At 49.1% G+C, this 27,158-nt stretch overlaps 1 protein-coding gene across 2 annotated transcripts; it reads left to right on the forward strand.

Annotated features, from left to right (window-relative positions):
* The first annotated feature begins 1,219 nt into the window (after positions 1 to 1,219).
* LOC309582295 (ATP-citrate synthase) lies at positions 1,220 to 26,287 on the forward strand. 2 transcript variants are annotated; one of them, XM_082297370.1, is made up of 29 exons: positions 1,220 to 1,340; positions 6,891 to 7,060; positions 8,388 to 8,510; positions 9,520 to 9,582; positions 9,857 to 10,047; positions 11,009 to 11,088; positions 11,535 to 11,669; positions 13,026 to 13,140; positions 13,625 to 13,761; positions 14,145 to 14,206; positions 14,380 to 14,497; positions 14,641 to 14,795; positions 15,190 to 15,280; positions 15,678 to 15,707; positions 17,878 to 18,019; positions 19,764 to 19,932; positions 20,384 to 20,488; positions 20,719 to 20,915; positions 21,054 to 21,135; positions 21,479 to 21,589; positions 22,121 to 22,248; positions 22,438 to 22,531; positions 22,788 to 22,942; positions 23,357 to 23,507; positions 24,017 to 24,160; positions 24,340 to 24,453; positions 24,957 to 25,039; positions 25,260 to 25,336; positions 25,509 to 26,287. In XM_082297370.1, the coding sequence occupies exons 2-29, from the start codon at positions 6,902 to 6,904 to the stop codon at positions 25,601 to 25,603; spliced, it is 3,306 nt and encodes a 1,101-aa protein (XP_082153496.1). In that variant the 5' UTR covers positions 1,220 to 1,340; positions 6,891 to 6,901; the 3' UTR covers positions 25,604 to 26,287. The 2 variants fall into 2 exon arrangements, with proteins under 2 accessions (XP_082153496.1, XP_082153497.1); XM_082297371.1 differs by lacking the exon at positions 15,678 to 15,707.
* Positions 26,288 to 27,158: the final 871 nt, after the last annotated feature.

Below are 27,158 nucleotides of genomic sequence, written 5' to 3' on the forward strand. Positions count from 1 at the left end.
TAAATAAATGCTGCTGGGTCACTCCTATCAGCTCTTCAGTCCTGACTTTATTTTGGCGCTGGGTCAGGCCCTGCGCCAAGATTTCTGCTTGAAACACTTTGTTCCTGCCAAGTGACTCAGAGTAAGGGCGGGGGGGCATCTGTCCCGCTCGGAACCGATGACATTTAATGTCACGACGAGGCAGATCAGCACCGCCAGGCTCCCGATCGCGCTCGGGACTGCCCTGGCCCTGGCCCAGCCCCTCTGGACGGCAGCCGCGGGGGCGGGAGGCGGGGTGGGGGTCACGCCAGGGTGGGGAGACACCCACGGCCGAGCTCTGGGGTGGGAAGCCGGGCTGACACACCCCGTCCCCGGGGAGCCGGGCAGAGAATTTCAGGCAGTTTAAGCGTTCGGTAACTGTTTTCCAGGGAGATTTGCCCGCACTGGTACCGCCGAGTGGGACGCGCCGTCCCCAGCGGGGTGGACAGGAGCAGTGTGCTCGTGAGGGCTGTGCCCAGCCCGGTGACGCTGCCATGGGGACACGGCAGCCCCGGCCACCGGGGCAAGGCCGCCTGTTCTCGTCAGACACCACCCCGGGTGCTCCCTCGGCGCTCTGATGAGCACGTTAGTCACAGGCTGGAAATACCAAGGAAAAAGTGAATGTGGGATGGGTATTCCTAGGAAGCAGGAGAGCCGCGGCGGCCGCCTTGAGAGGCTGGTGAGGAAACGGAGCAGGGGGGAGGCAGGACACCCGGCTCCCCGAGCATTCCCGGTGCTTCGGGAGGGTCCGTGAGAGTCACAGCGGTCTCGTCCCGCTCCCGTTGGCCCGTTGCTCCCAGGGATCGCGCTCCAGCGGTGCCGCCCGCAGTGGCACCGGTGAATCGGCTCCGGCGGTCCCGCCAGTCCCCCGTGGGTACCATCGGGCACTGCCCGTCCCCGCAGCCACAACACGCCCGTGGGAGGTTTCTCGGCATGTCTTGGCGCTGAGGAAGGAGCCCCGTTCCTGCCGCCGGTACCGCTGGGCGGGGGACCTGTTGACGTAATCATGGCCGGTGACATCAGCGGCGGCGGGTCCAGCGCGGGGGGTCAGGGCCGCGGGCGCCACTGGGGGCGGGGCGAGCGTGTCGGAACTACGGCTCCCACAAGGCTGCGCGGCCGCGCCCCACTGGCGGCGGCCAATGGGCGCGCGGCAGGCGCTCAGGCAACGCACACGTGGCGGCGGCGGCGGCCAATCGGAGGCGGCGGCGGCCGTAGCCCGATGGGCCGGGGAGGCCGCGCTCCGCGAACAAAAGGCGGTGGCGGCGACGCGAGCGGGGCCGGAGCGGCAGCAGAGCGGGGTAGAGCAGCCGAGCGGGGCCCAGGTGAGTGCCGGGGCGGCTGCGCCGCTGCGGCGGGGCCCACCCGCCCCGGAGAATGGCTGCGGCTCTGCCCGGCACATGGCGGGGCCTCGCGCTGGCGCTGCCGCGGCGCCCACGCGCCTTGTGCGGGAGTGGGGGTGGTCGGCGGGCCGGGAGCCGCGCTGATCCTGGCCGGCCCCGGCCCCGATAGTTCGCGGTAGGGCGGGCGATCTCCGGGAGCGGCCCGCAGCCCGCGGGAGCGCCGCGGGCTCGCTCAAGTAGCGGGTGTGCGGCGGGAGCGGGGGCCGGCCGTCCCGGTACGGTCCGGAGTAGAGCCCCTCGCTCCCACCGGCACAGCCGCTCCTGACCTTGCGGCCGCCGCCGCCGCTCCGCTGCTGACGCCCGCTGCTGTCCCGGTGGCCGGGGCGGCTCTGGGGTACGGGCAGTGTGCGGTGGGCACAGCGCAGAGATTACCGAGGGGCTGGGAAAGGGCTCCGGCTTTACGCGTTTTTCGCCCCTGGTCCAACGGGGCCTTGGCCAAAGCACTTGCATTCCCTGCCGTAAGGAAAATCCTTTCGTGGCCATCCTGGAGGAGCAGCGCGGCGTCGGGATCTCGCTGTGGCCGTACGAGCGTACACAGCCCGTGTGTCGCTCCCTTCCCGGGACAGCTGGCTGTGTTCCAGCTCTCCTGTTTGCTGCCTGCAAACACCTCCTGTTTGTCTTGCTGCTTTCGAAATTCTCACCCTGCTATACAGACTCTCCCTTCTCTCGGTTGAACAGTCTGTTGTCTGCAGTAGTGTCTAAAGGCTGGAAACTGAGGTGCACCCTGACTATCCTGTTTGTACTCTTTCTGATCCCTAACTGGGTTTGGAGCTCAGAGTATCAGCTCTGTGGTCCAGTGCTGTTACCCAAACCCTGTTGGGTTTCCTGCATGTGAGACTTGGCAGCTCTCTCCGGGTATCAGGGCTCTTCCCACCGTTCCAGCACTGCCTGAAGTGGTTCCTAAGCAAGGACAGCCACAGTTGGGAGTCCTGCCCAGCCACGATGGCTAGGGAACCTGTTACTGCTGTACACTGGGCAAGTGCTTTAAGGAGTAAGCTTGTTAAGGAGCCCCAAGGCTGTAGAAGAAGATGATCTTTAATGACAGAACTCCCAAATTCCGCCCTTGTGGCACTGGGTGCCCGCCAGCTGTGGGGAGCCTGTCTGCTGCTCTCAGTTACCCACATGTAACCAGTCCGTACTCCTCCCTGGCTGCGTGCTTTTCTCAGAGATTCCATGTGTGCAGGGAGCCTCCCCCAGAGCTGGGCATGCAGCACCTCCTTGCATCACCCCGCACAGCGTTTCCCAACCACAGGTGCGGGACCATGACCTCCCGTTGGCCACGGCACTGAGCCCTCACCATCCTCTGACGAAACACACGCGTTTGCCAGGTGGGAGCTGATGTAACTTTTCATGCTGCCGTGGGCTGAAAATACTGGCTGGGCTTGAACTATGTTAATAAATGACCCGGGACGGAGCAGGGAGGCTGCTTTACGGTGTGGGTTTGTTGAGACAATTCTTGAGAGAGTGGGTGTCAAGCTTTCACTGGGGAGGGAGTCCTTTCCTCCTTGCAGAAGCATCGTTCAGGTGAGATTGGAGGACGGTACCAATCCAGATCTCAGAGAATTCCATGTGTGAGCAGCACATTCTGTGTGAACACAGACTGGTGAAGCCGAGTTACATCTTTTCTTCTGGTCTGAAGAAAAACAAACTAAATCAATGTCTGCAATACTTTCTCTCCCTTTGCAGAACAGACTCTGTCACTCTGAACAGTACCACATCATTGATCTCTTGGGAGTCAGGGAGACTTTACCTGGGTTCTGTGTCAGGAATGCCTCCCTTTTTCTCCATTCATGTTTCTTTTGGATTTGTTACATGCCCTCTTCAGCTGGTTGCTGATATATTGGGGCAGGTGTAGCAGTTGTGTCACAGCAAACACAACATCCAGCTCAAGGAGTCTTGCCTGCCTTACCACCATCCCGCTGATTTTCTCTGTCAATACACTCAGGGAACTTTCCCCAAGCATCAGCTTCTTTGCATATATTTGACAGGTGATGTTTTGAGGGAATACGTGCTGCTGAGCTCCCAAAAATATGATCTGATCCATGTGTCTTACTTGCTCCGGACTTGCTAGCAAAGGCTGGAATCCAGCTCTTTTTGAATCGGTGGGTATGGATGGTGAGAGAAAGGTCAATGAGGTGTTGCAGGGAAGCTGTTTGTGTTGGAGCCTTAGTAAATGAACGCAAATCATTCATGGAAATCTGTGGCACTTGTGCTGCTGACATGAATCTGCCCTTGTCTGTGGTGGGTGCAAGGTCTGGGACCTGAAGTGCTGAGAAAATTGCAGGTCAGTCTTGGCTAATGAATGCTGAATAGAGCAACAGAAAAGAACGTTGTTATCCCACAGGTTGTGTTTTGGGCAGAGAAAGGGATTTTTTTTCTTGGTTTTTTCTTCAGAGGTGCAGCCATTGCTCTCCCCAGCACTGGTCAGCACTGCAGGTGCTAAACATGGCTGAAAATAAGATTATTCTGACAGATAAGAATTTGAACCTGGCTTATTCCTCTGAAACTGGGGACATTCGATTCCTCTGCCTCTGTAGTGACATGAGTCTGTCCCCCTGCCTGGTGTTTGCAGAACAGATGCAGCGAGTTAATGGACCTGCTTTGATCCTGTCTCCCTGGTTGTCAAGGGACCTGCATGAGCACACACAGCCAGGAATTGCTGATGCCCTATGGATTATTTTCCTGCTGATCTCTTAGCTGAACAGTTCAGCAGACTGAAGCAATTGCTTTGTGCTCTCTGTCCCATGAGGAACGGTGGAAAAACTGAGTGAGGGGTGTGATTAAAGACTTGCTAATGTTTAGGAAATGTGAAACTCGGGCAGATAAGGTCAGAACAGCCTCATTCCTGCTGTTCTGTTGCCATGACACAAGGATGTTATTTTTCATCTACTGCTATTGTAAGAATTCTGTAATTTCCTTTCTTTACCCCAGTAGTGTTACCTCAAAAATGAGGTGATGAAGTTGTGAGGGAAACCAGAGGAGCAGCGGAATGGAGCAGCATAAAAATGACCAGAAATGGTTCTGAGAGAGGAACAGCTCCTCTTTCTGTCCCTCAGGTTTAAGGAATCCCATGTATGTCACTTGTTCCCACTGAGGTTTTTTAAGGACTAGACTTAATAAGACCTGAGGGACACCCTGGGTCCAGTTTCCTGCAATTGCAGGAGATTCGTTGGCATAACCAGCATCAGCCTAAGTGGTTTAATTTTTAAATGTGGACTGAAGTTCTGCAGTGCTGTTCCGGGGCTCTGTGGCACCCTGGAGAAATGACAAATACTTGGGTTTTTAAAAGAAATATGTTTGCCATTTTCTTTTACCCATCTGCTTGTGCTGCAGTGAATTGTGATGCTGTTTCTCCGGGACAGGCCCTGAGCAGATTGTGGAGTTGATGAATTTCGAAGGGGTTTGAAGCAGGAGTATTACAGCTTCCTCCCAGGCAGAACAAATTGTGGCTCCAGGTACTGCAGAAGCAGGGTTTGCTCTCAGAAATAGCTCTGCTTAAAGTACAAATTCCAATGGAAAGTTTTGGGCTCTGCAGTACAGATGACTTGTGTGTGTGCAGCTCTGAGGCTGGGCAGCGGCGTGGTGCCTGTGGGAGCATGTCTGTGTGTGCCTGTAGGATCAGGCTGGGGTGTTGGTTTGGGGTTTGGTCTCCTCTGGCTGCTCACAAGAATTTCCCTCTTCTCGGGCCACCTTGGCTTTGGCACTGGGCTAACAAACCGACAGGGGCTGTTTCAGTAGGGGTGTTAGGATCAAGTGTTTCTAGTGACAGGAGTGGGGGTTGATTCTGATGAAAGATGGAGTGCTGCAGAAACATCGTCTGATCCCGTTTTGAAATGGGATTAAATTGGGAGCTGCGCTGCAATCGTGTTCAGGTTCTACATCAGAACTCTTTGAAAGCAGGCCTGCTGTTCTTTGTCTTTTTGCCCCTTCTGTAGCTTTGCCTTTGTGATTTCTAACCTTGGAATTGCATTTGAAAGTATGTCAGTGGCAAAGTTGACTGCTGGTCCTTAAGCTTAGTTACCAGCTTTCAGTAATAGCACTTAACTCAGTCTGACCTATTTGGTTCTGGAAGCTCAGGGAATGTAACCTGCCTCCGACTAACTTTTTCCTGGTCTAGGGAGAAAGTTTTTTATTTCTAGTTATGGCTAGTTAATCACTGGCTGTACTGTGTTTGCTTATAGGATGAATAGCCCAGCTGATTACTGATGGTTATTACCCAGAGTGCAGCTTAAGAAATAACTGGAGTTCATAAACTGTTTCCCTCTGCGGGTCTGACGTGGGCTATCTGTTCTGTGAGGGCAGGTAGTCTTACTGAGCTGCTCTAGTACTTGGCTGTCCAGGTGCTCAGAGGGCATCTGAGCTCCTCTTTTCTGCGTTGGTGCAGTTCTGCTTTGCAGCTCTCCCGGAATCCATCCCAAGCGTGCTTTTGTTTCCTGCCACACTGGCTGTGCCTGGGGAACAGTGACATGACCCCAGCTACTCAAAATGCAGGAGGAGCTGCTGCTTGAGCCTCCCTGTCAGCAGTCTGACCCCCCAGACGTACCAAACCTGCTGGCTGATCACAGCACTCAGTTCTGATGTGTGATACATGCAGACAGGATCACTGGGATGAAGTATTCTTTCAAATAAGTGTTTATGACAGCTAAAAATAAATGCATCTTTGACACCTATGACTTTGTTGCTGCATATCAAAAAGAATAGTTATACCCTTGAGGTCAGAAATCATTTGCTTACATCAGTTTGGAATATACTCGAAAAGAGAAGAAAACCGTCCATAGGAAAGGGACTGAATTAGGAATTTTTCTTAAAAAAAAAAAACCAAAACAAAACAAACAGTTTAACCTTAATATTTGTTGTCTTGAGCATCTTATTCTGTCAGGTGTGAAGCTCTTTCCAAGAAACCTGGTTCTGAAACAAGAGAAAACAATGTTGTAACCTATTCAGGTTTTGGTAATCTTGGCAATGTTTCCCTTTCCCTTTAGACAAGGGATGGGCATTGCTGATGTGTCTGCCGTCAGGCTAGGCTGGGAATACATGATGCCTTAGAGGAGTGGGTGCAAGGGAGGGGTTCCCTCCCTGGAACTGCACCAGGAGAAGTGGTAGGTGTGTTACACAGACCCCCCCAGCAGCAAACCTTGGGTGCTGCAACGTTGGAGAGAGCTGGGCACTGCCCTGGACATGAGGGGATGCTCCAAGCTGTGGATTTAGGAAAGGTTTGGTGGCTGGGACAAGCTGCAGGGACTCTGCCTTTCCCTGCAGACAAGGCTGGATGAAAAGAGTGTTTGTGACAGGGGAATGGGGTAGAAGTTTTAGTAACATGAATAGTTCTTGCTTATCAGGGGAGTTTTATGATCTTATGTGTAACAGGGAGACTTTGGTTTGCTTTGGGTTTGTGTTGAGCAGAGTGATGTGGAGTTCTTGGCCAGAACAGGTTTCTGTTCCTGATGGATTTGTGTTTTTTTCCCCATCCAGACTAGGTAGCCATGTCAGCCAAAGCCATCTCTGAGCAGACGGGGAAGGAGTTCTTGTACAAGTACATCTGCACGTCCTCTGCCATCCAGAACCGCTTCAAGTATGCCCGGGTCACCCCAGCCACGGACTGGGCACGGCTCACACAGGACCACCCATGGCTCCTGAGCGAGGTAAGGACAGGGACAGCAGGACCTGCCTTCCTGGAGCACCTGAGCACTGCTCCAGATCCTTCCCAAAGGACTGGTTGCTATTGTTGCTCTGCCACAGTCACTCCCAACCCTGATGAAGAAACAAACCTTTCTTCAAGGCTCAGTATCACCTGGGGGGCCAATTATTCCTTTAAGACTGTGAAATACACGAGCAGAGATAGCTGTGAAAAAGTTGCTCATAACTGCACAGAAGGTAAAGGAGGCTGGTTCAGACAGAAATATCAGTCCCTGTTTTCAAAGTCTTGCTCTCTGAAATCAGGGAGTGCTCTCTCCGTGTCTGGCTTTTATGTCCAGTAAGGACACTGCTTAGTTTTCTTGAATCCAAACAAAATGTCAGGGAGAACTTCCTTTTTTTAATTATTCAGTGCAAGATCTTTTCTCTTTGTGTCTCATATCCTCATACTTTCTGTAGAGAAAACATACCCAGAGCTCTTTTTATTAGCTGTCTAAGCTGGCTCCTTTCCAGTGGTTAATTATATTAAGTCATTGGCTGGAGAACATGAATGTCTCATAGTCCTTGACTGACTGACTGATAGAAGCCAGCACTAATTAAATGTTCCATGCTCAAGTGCCTGAGTGAACTGCAGGAAGAGATCAGCAGTGCTTCTAAAAGCCTTGCAGGAAGCCAAAAGGGAGCAAGGATACTCTTGGGCCTTTAAGGCAGGTTCTGTAAGGCTGGAAAGGGCTTCAGGATCCAGCAGCAAGACCATGCTCAGTGTCCTGTAGTGCGACACGATGTGTTCTGGCTCTTAAGTTGCTGGAGTTCCAGGACATATCAGCAGTACAGGAGAATGACACCCAGTTATAGTTTGGTTTTTTAAAAAGATATTTGCAAGCTAGAGATGTGTGTAACCCAGGAGCAGCTTTCTGTGGGTATCAGTTGGCTGAAATGTGCATGACCCTGGCCCTAGCCAGTCTCATAAGCAAAGTGTAGTGACAGCAGGAGTTGTTAGGGTTTTTTTTTTTGTGAGCAACTGACTGTGTCTGCCATGACTTTTATTGAGTTTTTTCATCAAAAAAAGCCAGAACAAACTGTCAGCTCAGTCTTTGATGTCTGCTCACAGCTGAGCAGAAACAAGGCAGCTTTTCTCAAAGTACAGCATAAAAAAACCTGAACCTGCAGGCATGTTGTACCAGGAGCTGGATTTGCTAAGATTAAAGGAATTTTGCAAGGACATGTGCTGTGCAGATCTGATTTAGGTTTTTACTTCACTATCTGCAGAGAACCACTTGACCAAAGTCACTTTCTAATGCTACTTCCTTTAAATCTCTTGCCCAACCTTTGTAGCGTTTAGTGGTGAAGCCAGATCAGCTCATCAAGAGACGTGGGAAGCTTGGACTGGTTGGGATTAATCTCACTCTGGATCAGGTGAAGGCTTGGCTCAAGCAGCGCCTGGGCCAGGAAACCACGGTGAGTGCTTCCCTTTTGTTCCCAGGACAGTATAAAAGTTGTCATAAACTGGTCCTCCACTGCAGCCACCCCGTGTGTTTTGGCTGATGATTGAGTGTTACTTCAGGTCCTTATTTTAACTCAGTGCTGCCCTGTAATATTTATTTTCCTGGGAATGACAGTGCAATGCTAATGATAATGAAGTGCCTGCCATCCCTGCTGCTGTGTGTTGGGAGCTGATGGAGTTGTGCTGCCTCAAGGAATTTATGCCTTTGGCTCTGCTGGGATTGATTTGCCACTGGCTCCAGCTCCAAGCTGGTGTGGTTGCCTGAAGGATTGGGAAACAGCAGGAACTGCATCTTGAGTGCTCCCCACTGGGAAAATGATGGGTGTGGAAATTACTCCTTTAGCACAATACAACAACCATATCTAAAGCAAGGACTGGGCCACAGGCTTGGGACCACTGGTGTCTGGCGGAGCAGGGGGTATCCCCCAATGTCTCTTGAGCCTGGAAACGTGGATTTGGATAACAGGAAAGTGCCTACACTGAACAGTTCCTGGACCCATAATAAGAGGCTAAAGGATTCTCTCGCTCTTCTGTGCTCCCTGATACCATTTCAGGGTGAGCAGTACTCTGATGCCTCTGCTCCTGCCACTAGCTCAGGAGTTCCTCACTTCTGAATTTTCCACTACGCCAAGAGCAGCTCAAGCCCTTGTGTCTCACTATGCTGAGCAGGGCCCAGTGACAGTGCTGTCTCTGGGGCAGGAGAGGAGAGCAGCTGTCCTGGTGTAATTCTGATACCACTCTGTCCTGTTAGGAGATGGGGAAGGTGACTGACTCCTGTAACCAGATATCCTGGGGTGACAGTGCTGAATGCAGTGCTGGAGAGGGAGGAGTGGCTCCTCAGGAGGCACAGTGGAGAGGGAGCAATTTTAGAGCAGTGCTGATTAATTCTCAAAGCTTTCCTTATGCTGTCACAAATGTGCTGGACAAGTGGTTATGGGTGTTTACCTTGTTTTCTGTCCCCAGATTGCTAACGCGAAGGGAATCCTAAAGAACTTTCTGATTGAACCCTTCGTCCCTCACAAACAGGTTAGTACACCATTAAAGTGGGCTTTTAAATCTCTCTGGATTTGCATGCTTAGCTGGATTGGCACAGTGGAGAAAGCAGGAGTTTGGGAATGTGCTGTTGAGCTGACAGTGTTGGTGTACACCCTGGGCAGCGTTAGGGCCACTTCAGCACTGCTGCTCCTTGGGAAGCTTGATGGTGGCCTCAGCTGCCCCAGTCCCAGCATTGGCACGAAAATCTCTCCAGGGTTTTCTCTGGGTGTCGCTGGTTAATGCTTGTCCCTGCTCTGTGACATAGGAGGAAGAGTTCTACGTGTGCATATACGCTGCCCGTGAGGGAGACTACGTGCTCTTCCACCATGAAGGGGGTGTGGATGTGGGAGATGTGGATGCCAAAGCTCAGAAGCTGCTCGTGGCAGTGGATGAGAAGCTCAGTGAATCTGATGTGAAGAAGCATCTCCTGCAGCATGCACCAGCTGACAAGAAGGAGTAAGTAGAGATGCAGTTCTGGGAAGGACCAGCAGTGCAGTAGCTGCTCTCTTTTATCTCAGTGCCACATCCATCTGTTTTGTTCACCCTGAAGCTCACTCTCCTGCCCTTCTTGCTGCTCTCCAGAATATGCCATGCATCCTGAATCCAAGCTCTCTGACTTACTGAGGTGCCTGTAAAACCCAAAAATAAGGTTTCCTCGTGCTGAGCCTTTACTTGGCAGCAGCACTTGTCAGCCTGCTCAGGTCTCAACCTGAGACTGGAGACATGTACTGAATTCTGATCCTTTGTGCCAGCATAGAAGTTTCTTTTGTTCTGTGAAATGATGACGAGATGTGAATCTGACTGCTAATTCAGAACTTCCCTCTCCCTTGCTCTGCCCTGGTCTCCAAAGTTATTCTCCTGTTCTTTCTCCTGCAGGCTTATCTGTAGATCTCAAGGCTTCTGCATCTCCCTCAATTAGATGCCCATACCTAGTTATCCTAATATGAGTCATGATTTTTCCAAACATAGCGTAATCCTTGCTGACATTGTGCAGTACTGAAGGGCTGAAGGAGCCTGTCACTCCATCAGTTCACTGCAGCCTCCTCCCCAGCACAGCTAACGAAGCTCAGATCTGACAAAGATGGGTTTCAGCAGGGAGGCAATGATGCGCTTCTGTCTTGTGGGGAGATAAATCAGACTGCACAGCTCTGACAGTTGTGAGCAACTGTGTCCTCAGCAGAGTTTGGTGGAGGGTAATTAAAATGAGTCATGAAGGTCTTCCTTCCCTTGAGTCATCCATCACCGGGGCTCCATCCAGAGAAGATGAATGAGAATGAAAGAAATTGATGCCGAGTAGATTTGCAGATTGCCACTAATACCAACGAACAGAGCAGGCTGTACTTGGATTTGGCTGCTTTCATTAACTTGTGTTACTTTTTTTTTTTTTTTTTTTTTTTTTTTTTTTTTTTTTTTACAGCATCTTGGCCAGCTTCATCTGTGGCCTGTTCAACCTTTATGAAGATCTGTATTTTACGTACCTTGAGATCAATCCATTAGGTAACGGATATTTTTGGGAGCAGAACTTTCTGTTCTGAAATACTGGAATGTGTTCTTGATCCTTCTCTGGGTTCTGTAATTCACAACAGCACTAGGTGCCATGTGCAGAAGTATGGAAGTGGCAGTGATATGTCTGAATGAGCTGTTCATTCAGTGAATTAAAAATGAGGAAATGAAAAATTCCCTTGAAATGAATGTTAAGGCAGAACTGAAGAATGTAAAAATATTGTTAGAACAAAACAGCCCCTGAGACAGAGTCTGGACCATGGCCAGAATTACTGGATAATTCCTCAGGGAATTTGCTGGGGCTGGTAGATATAGCCCAGTGCCAGGGGAAACAGCAGTCACCCAGCTTTTGCAATGATCTCTGCGTGAAGATCACACATGTTGGAGTAAATCTGTGTCTCTGTACAAGCCAGAGCTAATTGTGATGTTTTTCATTACAGTGGTGACTAAGGATGGTGTTTACATCCTTGATTTGGCTGCGAAGATTGACGCGACGGCTGACTACATCTGCAAAGTGAAGTGGGGGGATGTGGAGTTCCCCCCTCCTTTTGGCAGGGAAGCTTACCCTGAGGCAAGTGACAGATGGAATTCCTTCATTGTGTCCTGAATTCATCATTGCTTGTATGCCTATGGCATTACAGTTTCCAGTGGTTTTGTTGCTGTGTCACCTTGGCAGTGCTGTCCATGATAACCTGTGCACAGGTAGCTGTGGTCCTAGGACTGATCAGAATCACACTCTGAACTGGGTTTGCTTTCCAGCTCTGTTTGGTCAGTTCTTTAATTCAGAATTGACTTTTTTTAATGGAGGCTGGTATTTAACTTTCCTCAGCTGTGTGCCAGAGCTCTGTACCCATGCAGAGCTTCCTTCTGTGGTTTCTTGCCCATGTTGCTCCCCTCAGCATCACTTTTTCTGCTAGAGCAGTGGTTACTGGGAGCCCTGTGGGAGCTGATGCTCCCTCAGTGTTTCAGTGACAGTTCTGAGAGCAGAGCAGTAGCTGTGTGCAAATGCTGCATCCAAGTGTGAATCCAGAGAAAATAATCACCATCTCTGAAACTTTTAAGTAAGAAGTTGTTAATACACCTGTCTTTCCAAAAAGTGAGGACAAGATGAGGCAGCACTTTGTTTGTCTAGCAGTGCCTCTTCCCTCTCCAAATTCCCTGGGTCTGTACTGCTGGATGCACAAGCAGTGCTCCAGATATGGGTCCCAGCAGCTTCAGAGGCTGTTGGAAGTACAGTTCTCTCCTTAATTATTCTGTTACTTATTTCGGGGGTCTGTTCTTTTCCCTCTAAAAAGATTTCTGTCCTGACTTTTTCATTTTAATAATTATAATTATGCTTCAGTTGGAAGGTTTTTGTACTGTGGCCAGGAAATCCATTTAGCTGTTCTTTTCCATGTAGCTTGCTGGATGCCAACACTCAACTCAATTTGCTCTTAAAAAGATTAGTTCAGGTTTTGTCTCTGAATCATCCATCTCCAAGTCTCTGGGAAGGTTGTTATGGCAGAGTCTTTGCTGGGAATGTTAATGAACTCTGATGAAGTGCTGCTCAGCAGCCTGGCACACTGGGCTGCAGGAGCACCACATTGAGCCAAATTACAGCTCTCAGTGATTATGTTCCTGGCTGCAGCACAGCCAGAGTGGTCACCGTGGGTGAGATGATTTTTAGATTTCCTCAGGTCTTAGTCTCAGATAAGGCCAGAACAGACTTTGCAGTTCTGTTCAGATTTTATGACTCCCTTGTGATGGAGGGATGGACACACAGGACCTCTGTCCCTGGTAAATGCTGTGTCTGTAGCTCTGCTGTCCCTCTGCTGTAGCTGATGAGATGTGATTGCTCTGAGTGTCCAAATGCACCCAGCACTATGAACCCTCAGGATGGAAAAGGCAGGTGCAGGAGGAAGCTCAGGTTGTGCTGCTCTCTCTGCAGGAAGCCTACATTGCTGACCTGGATGCCAAGAGTGGGGCCAGCCTGAAGCTTACGATCCTGAACCCCAAAGGCAGGATCTGGACCATGGTGGCTGGTGGTGGTGCTTCCGTGGTGTACAGGTAATGGAAGCAAGGTTTCCAGAGGGGGAGGATTTAAAGAGCTGGGAGAGCATAATTGCTGCAGCCTCTGGAAAGTAAGCTCTTCTAAAGCCATTTTTCCCATGCTGTGACTGGGATCTCTTCAGAATGAAGATGCTGTGCAGATTTCTCACCAGGCTATGGAACATAGTGTCCTGTAGGGAATTTAATTTTGGGAACGTTAGGGTTAGATACAGTTTCTTGCAGAGATACAGTTCCTTTCTGACTTCTAAAGAAACAAGCTGGCTGGAGGCTGTTGAGGGTAATATGATTGTTGTGGTGGTCACTGAGTTTGTGTCTGGGGAGCATGACAAGATTAATAGTCACTGGCACCAAGAGGAGAGCAGCTTTGTTTTCAGTAGACAGCACTGTCCCTCTCTTCCCCAGGGATTTGGAATACTTTAGGACCTTTATAGTGACTCAAATTATAGCTAATCTCTTAAATAGGTAATTTTTTTTGTTACAGTGACACCATTTGTGACCTGGGGGGTGTGAATGAACTGGCGAACTACGGGGAATATTCAGGGGCCCCGAGCGAGCAGCAGACCTACGACTACGCTAAAACCATCCTCTCCCTCATGACCCGAGAGAAGCACCCAGAAGGTGAGGGAGACGCTGCAATTCCAAAGCTATGAAGCTGTGTCTGGCAGAAAAACCTGGACAGATCTGGGCTGTTACTCTGCTTAGCTCTCCCTGGCAGAGCTTTCAATGTACTGCTGCCTTCTGAAGGAACCTCTGTCAGCTCTTGCTTCAGAGAGAGGACTTGTGGTTTTCTATGGGGCCTGAGAGATCCTTATCAAACATTCTTGCTTGGTACAAAGCTCTTATCTTCCAGGCTCTACTAAATAGAACTGCTTTAGGGCTTTTTTTCTACTAAACACAGCTGGCTACTCTGCAGCTTTGTTTCACTTTGTCCTTAACTGCTTCATAATCTTGGATTACTCTGCTCTTGAAATGGTTTTATTTACCTGTATTTTTTCCCACAGGGAAGATCCTGATTATTGGAGGCAGCATTGCAAACTTCACCAATGTAGCAGCCACCTTTAAAGTAAGTGACCAGTCACAAACATCAGCAAACACCCAGCTGTCAGCCCCAGACCTTTCTTCCCACTTCCATGCTTGGCTGAGGCTCATAGCCCATCTCTTCCAGGAGTTCCTGAGATGATGGCACAGGGTAAATGTCTGGCTGCCTGGGTCACCTGTCCTGTGTGTTTCTTTTAGGGCATTGTGAGAGCAATTAAGGATTACCAAGGCCCTCTGAAGGAGCATGAGGTGAGGATCTTTGTACGAAGAGGAGGCCCAAACTACCAGGAAGGGTTACGTGTCATGGGAGAAGTTGGTAAGGACCAAGCTTTTCCTTAAGTCTTGTTCTTGCGTCTGGTTTCTTCCACTTGCTTTCTGCTGAGTTTTCTCAAGGTTAAATGCTTCACTTTGGCAGAGCTTCCCCCTGAGGAAGCTGACTGCTCTTGTGTACATCCACAGGGAAGACCACAGGGATCCCCATCCATGTCTTTGGCACGGAGACCCACATGACTGCGATCGTGGGCATGGCGCTGGGCCACCGGCCGATCCCCAACCAGCCGCCCGCCGCAGCCCACACCGCCAACTTCCTCCTCAATGCCAGCGGCAGCCCCTCGGTGAGTTCCTTCCCCACTGTGCAAGGGGACATGGGTGAAGAGCCTCATGAAGGCAGCAGCCTCTGTCCAGACAGGCTGGAAATAGGTTTTGGCCACTAGGGTTTGTAGGAAGCTTTAGGAAAACCAGCGTGACTCTACCTGTGCAGTTTATCAGGAGAGGCCCCCCAATGCCCATCTCACTTGTGCGGAAAATGTGGCCTCTCAAAGCTGACAATGTGACTGTTGAACCCACTGGGTCATTCAGTTTTCTGTCACTTGACTGAAACTGTCCTATCTGAAAACTCATCTTCTTTGTAGTAGACCAGTGTAGCCAAAGTGAGGCCATCTCCTCCTCTCTGCTCCAGGCCATACCTGGAGCACTGTCCCTCACTGACTTGGCTTCTGAATCTTTCAGACTCCAGCACCGAGCAGAACTGCGTCTTTCTCTGAGTCCAAACCAGATGGTATTGCTCCAGCTAAGAAGGCAAAACCAACAGCACCTCTTGGTAAGTCCAGCCCTGGGAGTGCTGCTGGCAATGCTCTGCTGTTCCCAAAGGCAGGATGGGCATGAGACAAATGCATTTTTTTCTAGATATAAAGGGAAGCAGTTTTGTGGTATCTGCCTATCTTTGAGTGTAGTTAAGTGTTTTAGCAGCTCACTTGTGCTATGAGCTCATACACATGGAGTCAGAGTTGCTCCAAGCTGGGATATTCAGAAACAGCACATCAAGAGAGAGTACAGTGAGAGGGCTCCAGTCTGCTTGTTTTTAACAAGAACAAACCCAAAAGCCCTGAGTGCTGTGGAGAAGAGGGCTGCTGCAGCACCTCCCTGGGTGCCTGGCCAGTGGGCTGGTAGCAGCCAGCTCTGTCATATTGTTGCATGAGTGATTCTCTCTTTAACAGATTCAGTTCCAGCCTCGAGACCTGGTTCAGGTAGGACCCGTGTGACCAGCTGAATGTGCCTGGCCTCGCTGGCAGCTGACTTTTTAGTTCTTGGTTTTGTTGCTGTTTTTTCTCTCCAAAAGTTTGCTGTGTTGTCTGGTCCTTCCCTCCTGCCCAGCATATTTAGCTGTCACCATGTGAATTTCTCATCTGGTTTTTCAAGTGCAGATCACATATGTCTTTGCACAAATACTTCCTATTTCTGGGGGAGAGAGGACCAGGTCTCAAACTGTTTTTTCTTCCCTTCCTCCTCACAACCATCACAGAGAAGAACAGCCTGAGGCACATGGTGAAAAGCTCTGTTCCCTTTGCCTTCCAAAAGGAGGAGTCACTCATTGTGATCAATAACTGGTATCTTATTTCAAAGGGAAACAAAGTAGTTCAGGGGCCCTGGTTATCAGGTTTGGGAAGTACAGAAAAGTCACATACAAACTAAATGTTGCCTTATCAGTCCAGCAAACTATTAAAGCTTGTGCTCAGTGTGATGCCTTAAGAGGCCTCCTAGAAACAGAGACTCGACAGGAGTAAGGGAGTAAAAGTTGGTATTTATTTGAAAGGCCTTCAAAGGTACACCCTGGCGAGCCAGAGGTTATTGCCAAGATGGACCCCAAGGTGGACGACAGCTCATGAGTTCTTCACAATTTATAGGTTTGGTTCATTTGCATATCAGGGTTAATTCTCCAATTAAAACTTCAGTTTAATGATGTAATTTCCCCTCCACTTGCCCCCCTTAGAGGCTCTTTGGTTTATACTTTTTGGGTCTAGGACAGTCTGGGTGTCCTTGAAGAGCAGGCCCGGAGAGGCTTTGTTATGTCTACCTAGCACAAGAGAGCAGAAATTAACAGGTTACAAGAAACTTCACAGTTACACACTAAGCAGTACAGAATTTGAAAAATAGGAAAGTTAAAACCTAAGGCATCAAGTGAAGTTATTCTGTAAGGACTTTAAGACTCTTGGGCTCTGTGCTGGGTGAGAATAAGCTGCTGAACTTGGGGCAAAGTAGAGCTTCAAGTTACCTCCCTTATCGTGAGGAGGGACAGTAGAAGGGGAATTCTTGGATTATTGCTTGTGTGCTCTCAGACAAGCAGCATTGCCTCTCTGGGTCTGCATTTTGGTGTTCCTGGGAGTACTCATGGTACCCCCTTGCAGGCACCTGCAAGATAAACAGAATTTTCAGGGTAAGCAGTTCTCTAATGACAAGTCATGTTGCAGTGAATCTGAACTGTGAATGTGTAGGGCTGGAGGGCAAGGACTGATTTTTTTGTTGAAGCCAGAGGAACAATGGTCCTGTTTAATCCCTAGTGCTATTTACCTTTGATGCAAATCCAGAAAGAACTCAGCAGTAGCCCAAGTTTGACCAGCTCTGAGTTTTTACAAGTTTTAAAATGAATTCTGTCTGGAGTCAGAAGGAGGGACTCAATGTTGTGCTGTGACAAGTGGTGTAAATAGACTTTAAGCCAGCAGTCCATCTTCACTGGCTGAACTTTTGTTTTTCCTGTGACTCTGTCCCCTGAAGCTGAGTTTTGGGCCATATATAAATTCTTGGAGTCATCAAGTTTGTGTTGGATTCTGATCATTAAAAAAAAAAAAAAAAAGGAGGAAAGAAAACCTTAGTATGTTGAGCTCCTTTACTTCCTTTGTTCCCACCATTTCCTGCCTTTTTTTTTTTTTTTCTTTTTTTTTTTTAAACTTCCTGTCATTCTACTGTGGTGCCCTGACCAGCTTTTCAAGGTTTGCCCAGACTGTGGGCTACATGCAAATAAATAAAGGAAATTCTAAGTTCTCTTCAGCTTTGCATAAGAAAACTGGGAGGAAGATGGAAGGCCCATGAGAGGAAAGGGAGAGGCAGTTTTCACTACTCTCTTTTCCTATATCAGCCTCCCTCCTATGATTCACTTGCCCATTTTGTGAACCCCAAAACCTGGCTGTTGTGTTCAGAATCCAGGGAAGGGGTTGCTGTTTCATCTAGTTTCTTCCGTAATTTGGACAATGTGACTACTCCATCCTGCAAACTGCAGCTCATCTCTTGGGTTCAGTTTGGGGGTGGGGGGAATGCACTCATCCAGGAGCCTTTCAGCAGACATTTGGCAAAGTTGCAGTTTGTGTCTTGCTCAGGGGTACAATTTGAACATGGTTTGGTATTTTTCCCCTCTCTGAGCAGGTAAAGCCACAACACTGTTCAGCCGCCACACCAAAGCGATTGTGTGGGGGATGCAGACCCGGGCTGTCCAAGGAATGCTGGACTTTGATTACATTTGCTCCCGGGATGAGCCCTCAGTGGCTGCCATGGTTTATCCGTTCACGTAAGTAGCCTGTGACCGCGTCGCTTTTCCATTTCCCTCCAACTCTTCTGTGACCTTCCTCCTCTCTGAGTCTCTGCGGTTCTTTAGTGGAGCTCTGCCCTGGTCTCCATCCCTGCTCCATCCTGAGAACACCTTCTCCTCTGCTCCCTTCCACCCCTGGGTTGGCTTTGTAGGCTGCTCTGTTTCCTTCAGTCATTGATTTTGGGCTGCGCTGTTGAAACAGCTTAATGTTCACCGCAGAACTGAAGTTCCACTTCATGCGCTTTTAACAGATGTCCAAATTCTGTTCTTCACTCAGTGAGTAAGGCAGGTGTGACTACCTGGGCTTCTTCCCAGCCCCCAGCAAAGGCAGGCAGGCTGTGTAAGGCTCCTTCCACTCACCTGCTGTTGGCTGTGTGCTTGTCTGAGACACCTTAATTTGTGCCTGCAGCAGCAGGAATTACCCCTCCAAATATTATCCAGAATTGTAGCAGCTCTGCTGACAGACTAAAGCAGATATGTAGCCAAACAAAATTTAAAAAAAAAAATAAAAATCTTGTTCATATTCTTTCCAATAGCAGCAGTGGTCACTTAGCAGGCAGGAAGCCTGTGGATCCTTCAGTTGGATAGAGAGTTCCCTTGTGGTGTTCACCCTCTTTTACTCATCCCTACAGGGATGAGAGGGGCTCTTGGGGTGTGCATGAGCTGTTTTATTGTACCCCCTCAGTGTGGGGGGGTCTCCCTGTGGGACAGGGCGAGTAGGGAGAAGGGAAACAGCAGCTGTCACTTCCAGTACAGTGAGGTGGGAGCCCAGAGCCAGGCAGGAGCCTTGGTTCATTCCTATGGTATTTACAGACATCCTGGAGAGCTGATGTCTAATCAACCTCTGTCCTGCAGAGAACTTCTCTTGACAATTATTCTGCAGCTCTGATGGTAATTGCAGCTCTGTAATAACTTCTCAGCAAGTGCAAACCTTGGGGTACTGAGTGCAGGCACAGCTATGTCTGTAGGTGAGTGGCAGCCCCTGGCAGTGCTGCAGTTGATTAAGGAAGAAAAAGCAATAGGGATTAAAATTTAAGGCTACCTGTAATTATCTGATTCTACTTGACCTTTTGGAGGGAGCCAGGCTGGCAGAACCTGGAATGTTCTGTCACGAATGTACTGGTATGGGAATGCAGCCAGTATCCACACGCTTAAATAACTGCCCAGTCAGACTTCACTGCAGTTCCAGTCAGAGCATCTACTGTCTATGAAATACCTACAGTGAAACTTTCCCCTCCAGCGTCTGTGGGATGGGCAGAGTCCCACTGTAGCAGGATTGGGAAGCTGACTGGCCCTCCCATTGCTGTCCTGGCTGTTCACCACAGATACCAGTTTCCTGTTCCCCCAGTCCAGTGTTAGCACCAGCCCAGTGACACAGCTTTGCACACCTCTCATTCATTACTCTTTCTGTGCCTCATTCTGTCTTCCAGCTTGGAGTAGAGTTAAGGCTCTGGTAACTTCACTGTGGGAGAGCTTATACATCTTGCTGGATGCCTCTGTCCCCATTAGCCCGTCTCCTTCCATATGCTGCTCTGTCCTATTCTCTGAAGAACATTCTGCTGTCATATGGTCCCTCCCCACACACGCTCACGTGCTCGTGAGTGTCTCAGTCAGTCTCGGGGGCTGAGAATGGGGTTTGTAAACTCCTCTGTCTGCATGCACTGTGTCCCTTTGCCTTTCCAGCAGCCTTAAGGTCAGGGCTTTCCCATCTTCTCTTCCACAGTGGTGACCACAGGCAGAAGTTCTACTGGGGCCACAAAGAAATCCTGATCCCAGTCTACAAGAACATGGCAGATGCCATGAGGAAGCACCCAGAGGTGGACGTTCTCATCAACTTTGCGTCTCTGCGCTCTGCCTATGACAGCACTGTGGAAACCATGAATTATCCCCAGGTGAGCACAGGATCCAGAAGAAGCCCAAGAGAAGAAGGAAGACCCTGTCAGCAGGGTACCAGATTTTCTTAAGCCATGATGGCATTAGCAAATTGTGTTGGTCTTCCGACTTAGTAGATAATCCCCAATTCTAACCCCTCACAAACTGTGAGGAGGATACTGGGGGTCCCTGGCAAATCCTAATGCTGCAATTTAAGAGGAACTTGGTGCTTCTTGGTTAGCAGTAGCTACTTCAGGCTGATCAAAATACAGTGCTGCTCTGATGTGCAAGGGGGAGAAAATTCCCTGACCGGAGCATTGAGACTATTGTGAAGATCATGGCAGCTGCAGATTCGTGCATTGGGCCTTCCTGGATGAGAGTGCACAGAGTGACCTCCCAAGTATGACCTCTCAGGGGCCTGACAAGGGGCAGCTCCTGGGGGTACCAATGGTTTTCTTCCTCTTGCTGCAGATCCGCACCATTGCCATTATTGCCGAGGGCATTCCGGAGGCCCTGACGCGCAAACTGATCAAGGCAGCTGATAAAAAGGGAGTCACCATCATTGGGCCTGCAACTGTAAGTACTGATGGCCGTCTTCTCCTGTCTTTCTTAACCTTCAGATCAGCTTCCTCCAATGGATGAAGTATCCTACAATGCACTCTGTCTTCAGTCACAGGAAGTGCATGTTAGTCTCTCATCTTAATGTCTTTGCTGTCCTCCCTTGTCTGTACAAGGCTGCCTTATACAAGCATTTCTCAGTTTCATGATTTTAAAAGGCTTTCCACCTTTCTCTAATTCCTTTGTAGGTTGGTGGGATCAAGCCAGGTTGCTTTAAAATAGGCAACACAGGAGGCATGCTGGATAACATCTTGGCATCGAAGCTGTACCGTCCTGGCAGCGTGGCCTATGTGTCCCGCTCTGGAGGGATGTCCAATGAGCTCAACAACATCATCTCCCGAACCACCGACGGGGTCTATGAGGGGGTGGCCATCGGAGGAGACAGGTACGAGTTGGCACCTTCTGCAGACACTGGTTTTCAAGAAGAATTGTTGGTAATTTGGAGAAAGAAGGGGCAGGTTGGGTATTAGTTTTTCTTTCAGAAAAGTATGAAATAAAACCATTTCCCCTGTATTGCACACAGATATCCTGGTTCAACTTTTATGGATCATGTCCTGCGTTATCAGGATACTGCAGGAGTGAAGATGATTGTAGTACTGGGGGAGGTGAGTGAGACCACTTCACTACCTGAGAAATACCTATGTGTGGTTTTTGTTTTGGAAGCAACTGAGCTGGCTGCAAGGATGCTAAATAGCAGCTACTTCTACTCTTCCTGAATATTCCAAATTTTATTTCTTGCTGCTTTCATCAAAAGAAATTGAATGTATTCCACAGGCAAGCATAGTCTTCCCTACTTTAAAAAAAAAAAAATCAGGAGGCTTTGTTCTGAGACTTCAGCCATTATTCAGGGAAAAAGGGAAAAAAAATTCCCAGCAATGCTTCTGTGTGTGTCTCAGAGCTGGTTTTATCAAAAGTGCAGTTTGGAACCATCTCTTTCTCTCCCTGCAGATTGGAGGCACAGAAGAGTACAAGATCTGCAGGGGCATTAAAGAAGGCCGGATCACCAAGCCAGTGGTGTGCTGGTGCATTGGTACCTGTGCCACCATGTTCTCCTCAGAGGTATGTGCAAATATGGGTGCAGATGCACAAAATAAGGATATATCCACAACAGGAAGAAAACCACAACTTTTCTCATTGTACCTAAACCTTCCAGAACTGGCAGTAGTAACTTTAATGTGCAAAAGTTCATAAATATAAACGATAAAGATATCTTGTGCTTCTGTAGTTCTGTCATCAGAAATTTCCAGGGGATTCTGCTTACTTGTGAAGGGAGCCTAAAGATCCCAGGAAAAGCAACAAATTCCAATAGCTGCCTGTTTCTGGAGAGGGAATGGCAAAGATCTATGTTAAGCAGTTCTGAAGTGGGGCAGTTTAGGGAGGCAGAACATGAATGGATGAGCCTGGAGTGATTCCAGGTCAGAACATCCCTGTGATTGCCCTGCTGGCTCTGACTGTAACCAGGCGTTTTGGCAGCCCAGAGGATGCAGATGTGGAAGCCACTGGTGTTCCCAGTCAGGGCTTTATTCTGTTCCACTCTCTGCAGGTGTAACAGCCCATATTCCTTACTGCTCTCTCTTCTCCTGTTTGTAGGTGCAGTTTGGCCATGCAGGAGCTTGTGCCAACCAAGCCTCCGAAACTGCTGTAGCAAAGAATCAAGCCTTGAAGGAAGCTGGAGTGTTTGTTCCCCGGAGTTTCGATGAGCTGGGAGAGGTCATTCAGTAAGTCACACTCACAGGGCACCTTCAGCAGGGAACAAAAGCTGTCAGGGCACTGATTCTGGCCTGGTAGGGAATATATTTCTGCTTAAGGAAAGCAACTTCTACTCATTGTGGGGTTTTAAGGTCTGGGTTAGATCACCTCTCTTGGATTTCTTAGGACCAAAGTTACTGAATAGATTCTTTCCCTAGGTCTGTGTACCAGGATCTTGTGGCCAAAAGAGTGATTGAACCAGCTGAGGAAGTGCCTCCTCCAACTGTGCCAATGGATTACTCATGGGCAAGGGTGAGCTGTGCTGGTTTACCTGCTTTTGGGTTCCTTGGAACCAGACAGGGCATTTGCTGTGATTCTGGATGCCACATTGGGGTTATACCTTGTGCTTTGTAGTGTTACTTGTGAGCTGCTGCCTGTGCTGATTCTGGGCTGTGGAAGGTGCTCCAAGGGCAAGCCTGAGGTGTTGCTGTTTGCCCACTTTGCCCTGTGCTGCCTCTTTCTGCTGGTGTGGGTTGTTTAACATCCTGTCTTTATGCTTCAATTTCAGGAGCTGGGACTGATTCGCAAACCAGCTTCCTTCATGACCAGCATCTGTGACGAGCGAGGACAGGAGCTGATCTATGCTGGGATGCCCATCACTGAGGTCTTCAAAGAGGAGATGGGAATTGGAGGGGTTCTAGGCCTGCTCTGGTTTCAGAGGAGGTGAGGCAGCTCTTGTGAAAGCTCACAAGCTTTTCACAAAATGTTCAGCAAAGCTTTTGGCAGCGGGATTATCCCCATGGAGTTCGTGAATAAGATTCTTTGGAGTTTTTCTTGTTTATTAATAGACTTTTAAACAAAAAAAGTAACTCCAGGATTCCTTTGTGAAGGTAGATTCACTGGAATGCCATCTCTGTATTCCTTCCATGACACCACATCAGCATTTTGGGCTGCATACAGTGTGTTTTAGTTTCGGGATGAAGTTTCTCATGAGTCTTGTGGTGCATTGAGGGAATTTCTGTGTTGTAGGCCTGATGCACACTCTCTACTTGTGTCACCTCAACTGTGGAGAGACAAGGACTTTACAAACACTTGCATTTGTGTTCTGTCCCTGACTGATGTGGTGTCTGTGCCCAGGTTACCCAGGTACGCCTGCCAGTTCATCGAGATGTGCCTGATGGTGACAGCAGACCATGGGCCGGCCGTGTCTGGAGCCCACAACACCATCGTCTGTGCCAGGGCTGGCAAAGATCTGGTCTCAAGCCTCACTTCAGGCCTTCTTACTATTGTGAGTACCTGACATCCAGGAGGTTTAGATTTGTTACTATTATTCTTCTAGGTTTTATTACTATTAATTTTTGGATTGGCTGCAGAGTCACAGGCTGGTGGTGTCTGTCCACTCACACCTTGAATTTCAACTATAACAGTTCAGTGCTCTGTTTCAAATCTGGTCCATTTTTTCAGTAAGCCAGACTAGTTTGTATCCTGAGTCTAGAAATATTTTGTAGCAGCCAAATTGCTGTCAGTGTTGACTCTGTTTGGTTGCCTGAACTCTGACAAGTGTTAGTAAAACAGACTTTGGATTGCATTTTCCCCCATGTTGTCTCTAGCAGAGATGCACTGACTCCAAATTGGCACTCGTGTGAGAGATAAGCAGATGCTTTCTCTCAGGTGCCTGCCCAACTCTAATGTCATGAATGCCACAGGGACCTAGAGAGTGGATGGGGGAGATAATCTTGGGTTTGTATCTTAATTGTGGAGTCCTTTGCTGTAATTGCCTTTGTGTCCTGCACCCAGGGTGACCGGTTTGGGGGAGCACTGGATGCCGCAGCCAAAATGTTCAGCAAAGCTTTTGACAGCGGGATTATCCCCATGGAGTTTGTGAATAAGATGAAGAAAGAAGGGAAGCTGATCATGGGCATTGGACACCGAGTGAAATCAGTAAGAAAACTGCATTAGGACAAACTGGAGGGATTTTTAGGGAAGGGTGGGGAAGAGCAAAAACAAAGGAAAGAAAGTTGGCAAGTTTCAGAGGCAGCTAGTGACCAAATTTTCCCAAATCTGCAAAGAGTATCTGTAAGAGGCAACATCACTGACTGTAATGTGCTCTGAACTTGCAGATAAACAACCCTGACATGAGAGTTCAGATTCTCAAGGACTATGTGAAGCAGCACTTCCCAGCCACTCCGCTGCTGGACTACGCACTTGAAGTAGAAAAAATCACAACTTCCAAGGTGAAAGGCCCAGTATTGAACTGCTCTGGGCACTGGTTTTCATGGGAAGGAAAGTGACTGGGGCTCAGCTCTATTTTCAGTGCAGTGCTTCATAAATTGTTGCTGGGGATTGTGTCTAGGGTAGAGTTGAGGCTGAGTACAGCAGCAGTTTGGAAAGGCTGAAGACATTTGGCTACCAGGAAAATGCTGAACAAGCCAAACCATCATCTGTGTGGCCACTGTCCACACTGGCACTGCTGGGTGTAAATCTGAGGCTTTGGCACATGCACTGGCCCATGCCAGGGAGCCTCATGGGGGTTGACCCGAGGGACCTCTCAATGGGAATGCTGGAAAACCAGCCCCAAATAAGTGTGGCTCTTGCTCAGGCTGCTGAGCAGCCTCTCTGTTGCTCTGCTGGTGTGTCCCCAGCTACAGGCAGCCCTCAAGTCACCTTTAGAGTGGAAGGTGCCAGGTGAACACCATTTGCACTGTTGACATCCTTATTGGGGTGTGTTTTATTTCAGAAACCAAACCTTATCCTGAATGTAGATGGCTTTATTGGAGTGGCCTTTGTTGACGTGCTCAGGAATTGTGGCTCTTTCACACGGTGAGTGTTGGGGCTGCTGTTCTTGGATCATGCTGCTATGAAGCTGCCCTGCCAGCTCCTGGGGGTCAGGAGGAAACATAGCCTGGCTTGGATTTTGGGAGCAGAAAGCTGTCACGGGAATTTGTGTGGCTTCTGGCACTAGAGCAAGTGCCAGCTTGTCTGAGATTGATTCCTTAAATAGATGATTACCAGGAACCATTTATTTTCCTTTGTTTTGTAGGGAAGAAGCAGATGAATATATTGATATAGGAGCTCTCAATGGCATTTTTGTACTGGGCAGGAGTATGGGATTCATTGGTGAGTTTGCTGCGTCCTCCCTGCCCTTTCCTTCCTCCTGGGGCTGCCCTGCCCCAGGAACACCAGACAAACCTGAAACCCAGGGGCATTCAATGCACTCCAGAACTCCAACTCAAGGCAAAGACTAAGAGGAGGGATGGGAATTTTGTAACACAAACCACTCCCATTTCAGGACACTACCTGGACCAGAAGAGACTGAAGCAGGGTCTGTACCGTCACCCCTGGGATGACATATCCTATGTCCTACCGGAGCACATGACCATGTGAGAGGCTGGTGTTGCCTTGGAATGCACGAGGACAGAAGCCTGTCCAGGGGTCAGCCACGGTGGGACTGTGATGTATAAAGACCGTCATTGGGACAGAGATGTTGAGCTGCCTGGTCAAACTGTGCAAAGTGACTGTTTTATAAGGATAGAAACTTACTCTAATAAAACCAAAACTTGTGCTATTCCCTCTGTTACCTGCTGTATTTAATACTGTCTCTCACCTTTTTTTTTTTTTTTTCTCCCTGTTCTCATTTTGTTTCCAGAAGAGAGTTAGGGTTTGGGGGGTAGAGTTTGGCTCATAGGTACGCCTTACTGAACATAACTCTGGTACCAAGCTGTACCTTTCCCATGAGGGGAACGTGCCTGTCATTCCCATAAGCCATGACTTTGGATTTTTTTTGTTGTTGGTTGTTTTTCAATTTGTTTATCATGTTCTTATCCTTAGTCTGACTGTACCTGAACCCTGGGACCACTGCTGATCTATAACCAATGTTACTCAAGCTGGTGTAGTAATTTAAAGTGTAAAGTTGTAACATACTGCTGTGAAAACTGTGAAATCCCTGTACTCAAGTGTCTGTATTTATGCAAAAATTTCCTTTACTCTGACTGCTGCTCTGTGCACTGTCACTCATGTTATCTGAAAAAATATCTCAGTAATAATTTCAGTGTCCTCCTTGTCTGTGTATTGTAACCAAACTCAAATAAATACACATTACTAATTTATTCTTTTTCTATGTGTGGCTTCTGCAGGTTGGTTCTAAATAGTGTCTAAGGGCATGTGTAACAAGCTCTCATTTGGCAAAATAACAAGCCTCAAAATAATTACTCCTCAGGGTCTGTTACAGGTGATTTAAATGGGGGGAAATAAAAATCAAACTGCATACAGACTTCACCTTGCCTGTTTCAGTGTAGGTCGAAATGATAAAATTTAGCAAAGTAGAACATAAACAGAAGGACATAAACTAGCTATGCTGGCTATAGCATTATACCAGAGTTAGGGAACTGCACTCTGTGTATAGCAAACATGAAAAAACCGACTACACCTCACCTCATTGTAATTAACAACCCTGTGTACCTTGGGTGGAGTGAGAGAATTCCTGATTCCTCAGGTGCACCCAGGGAGGGCACGGGGAAGTAGAAAAGGGTCAGGCTTGCCAGAGGCTCCGAGTGGAGCCGGGCCTGCGCGTTGGTCCGTGGTACCGGAGCTGCCCGATGGCGCACGGGGCACCGGCAGCAGCGGGGTCGCCCCCACGGCGGGGAAGCTGAGGGGACGCGGGTGCCAGGGGCTCCGGGCTGAGGGGATGGAGATCCGGGGCTGTCCCGGCCTGAGGGGACGGGGGATACGGGGAAGTCCCGAGGGCTCCGGGCTGAGGGGACGCGGTGTCCCCGGGAGGTCCCGGGGGGTTTCGGACTGAGGGGATGGGGATCCATCGTGGTCCCGAGTTGAGGGGAAGAGGGGTCTCGGCGTGTCCTGGGCGCTGCCCCGCTCCCGGCTCCCCTCACGGCGCTGCCGCCATTCCGTGCAGCGGCGCTCTCTCTCCGCCAGGGGGCAGCGC

Source organism: Coloeus monedula (genome assembly GCF_965178545.1).
Source record: "Coloeus monedula genome assembly, chromosome: 26".
Classification (NCBI taxonomy): Eukaryota; Metazoa; Chordata; class Aves; order Passeriformes; family Corvidae; genus Coloeus; species Coloeus monedula.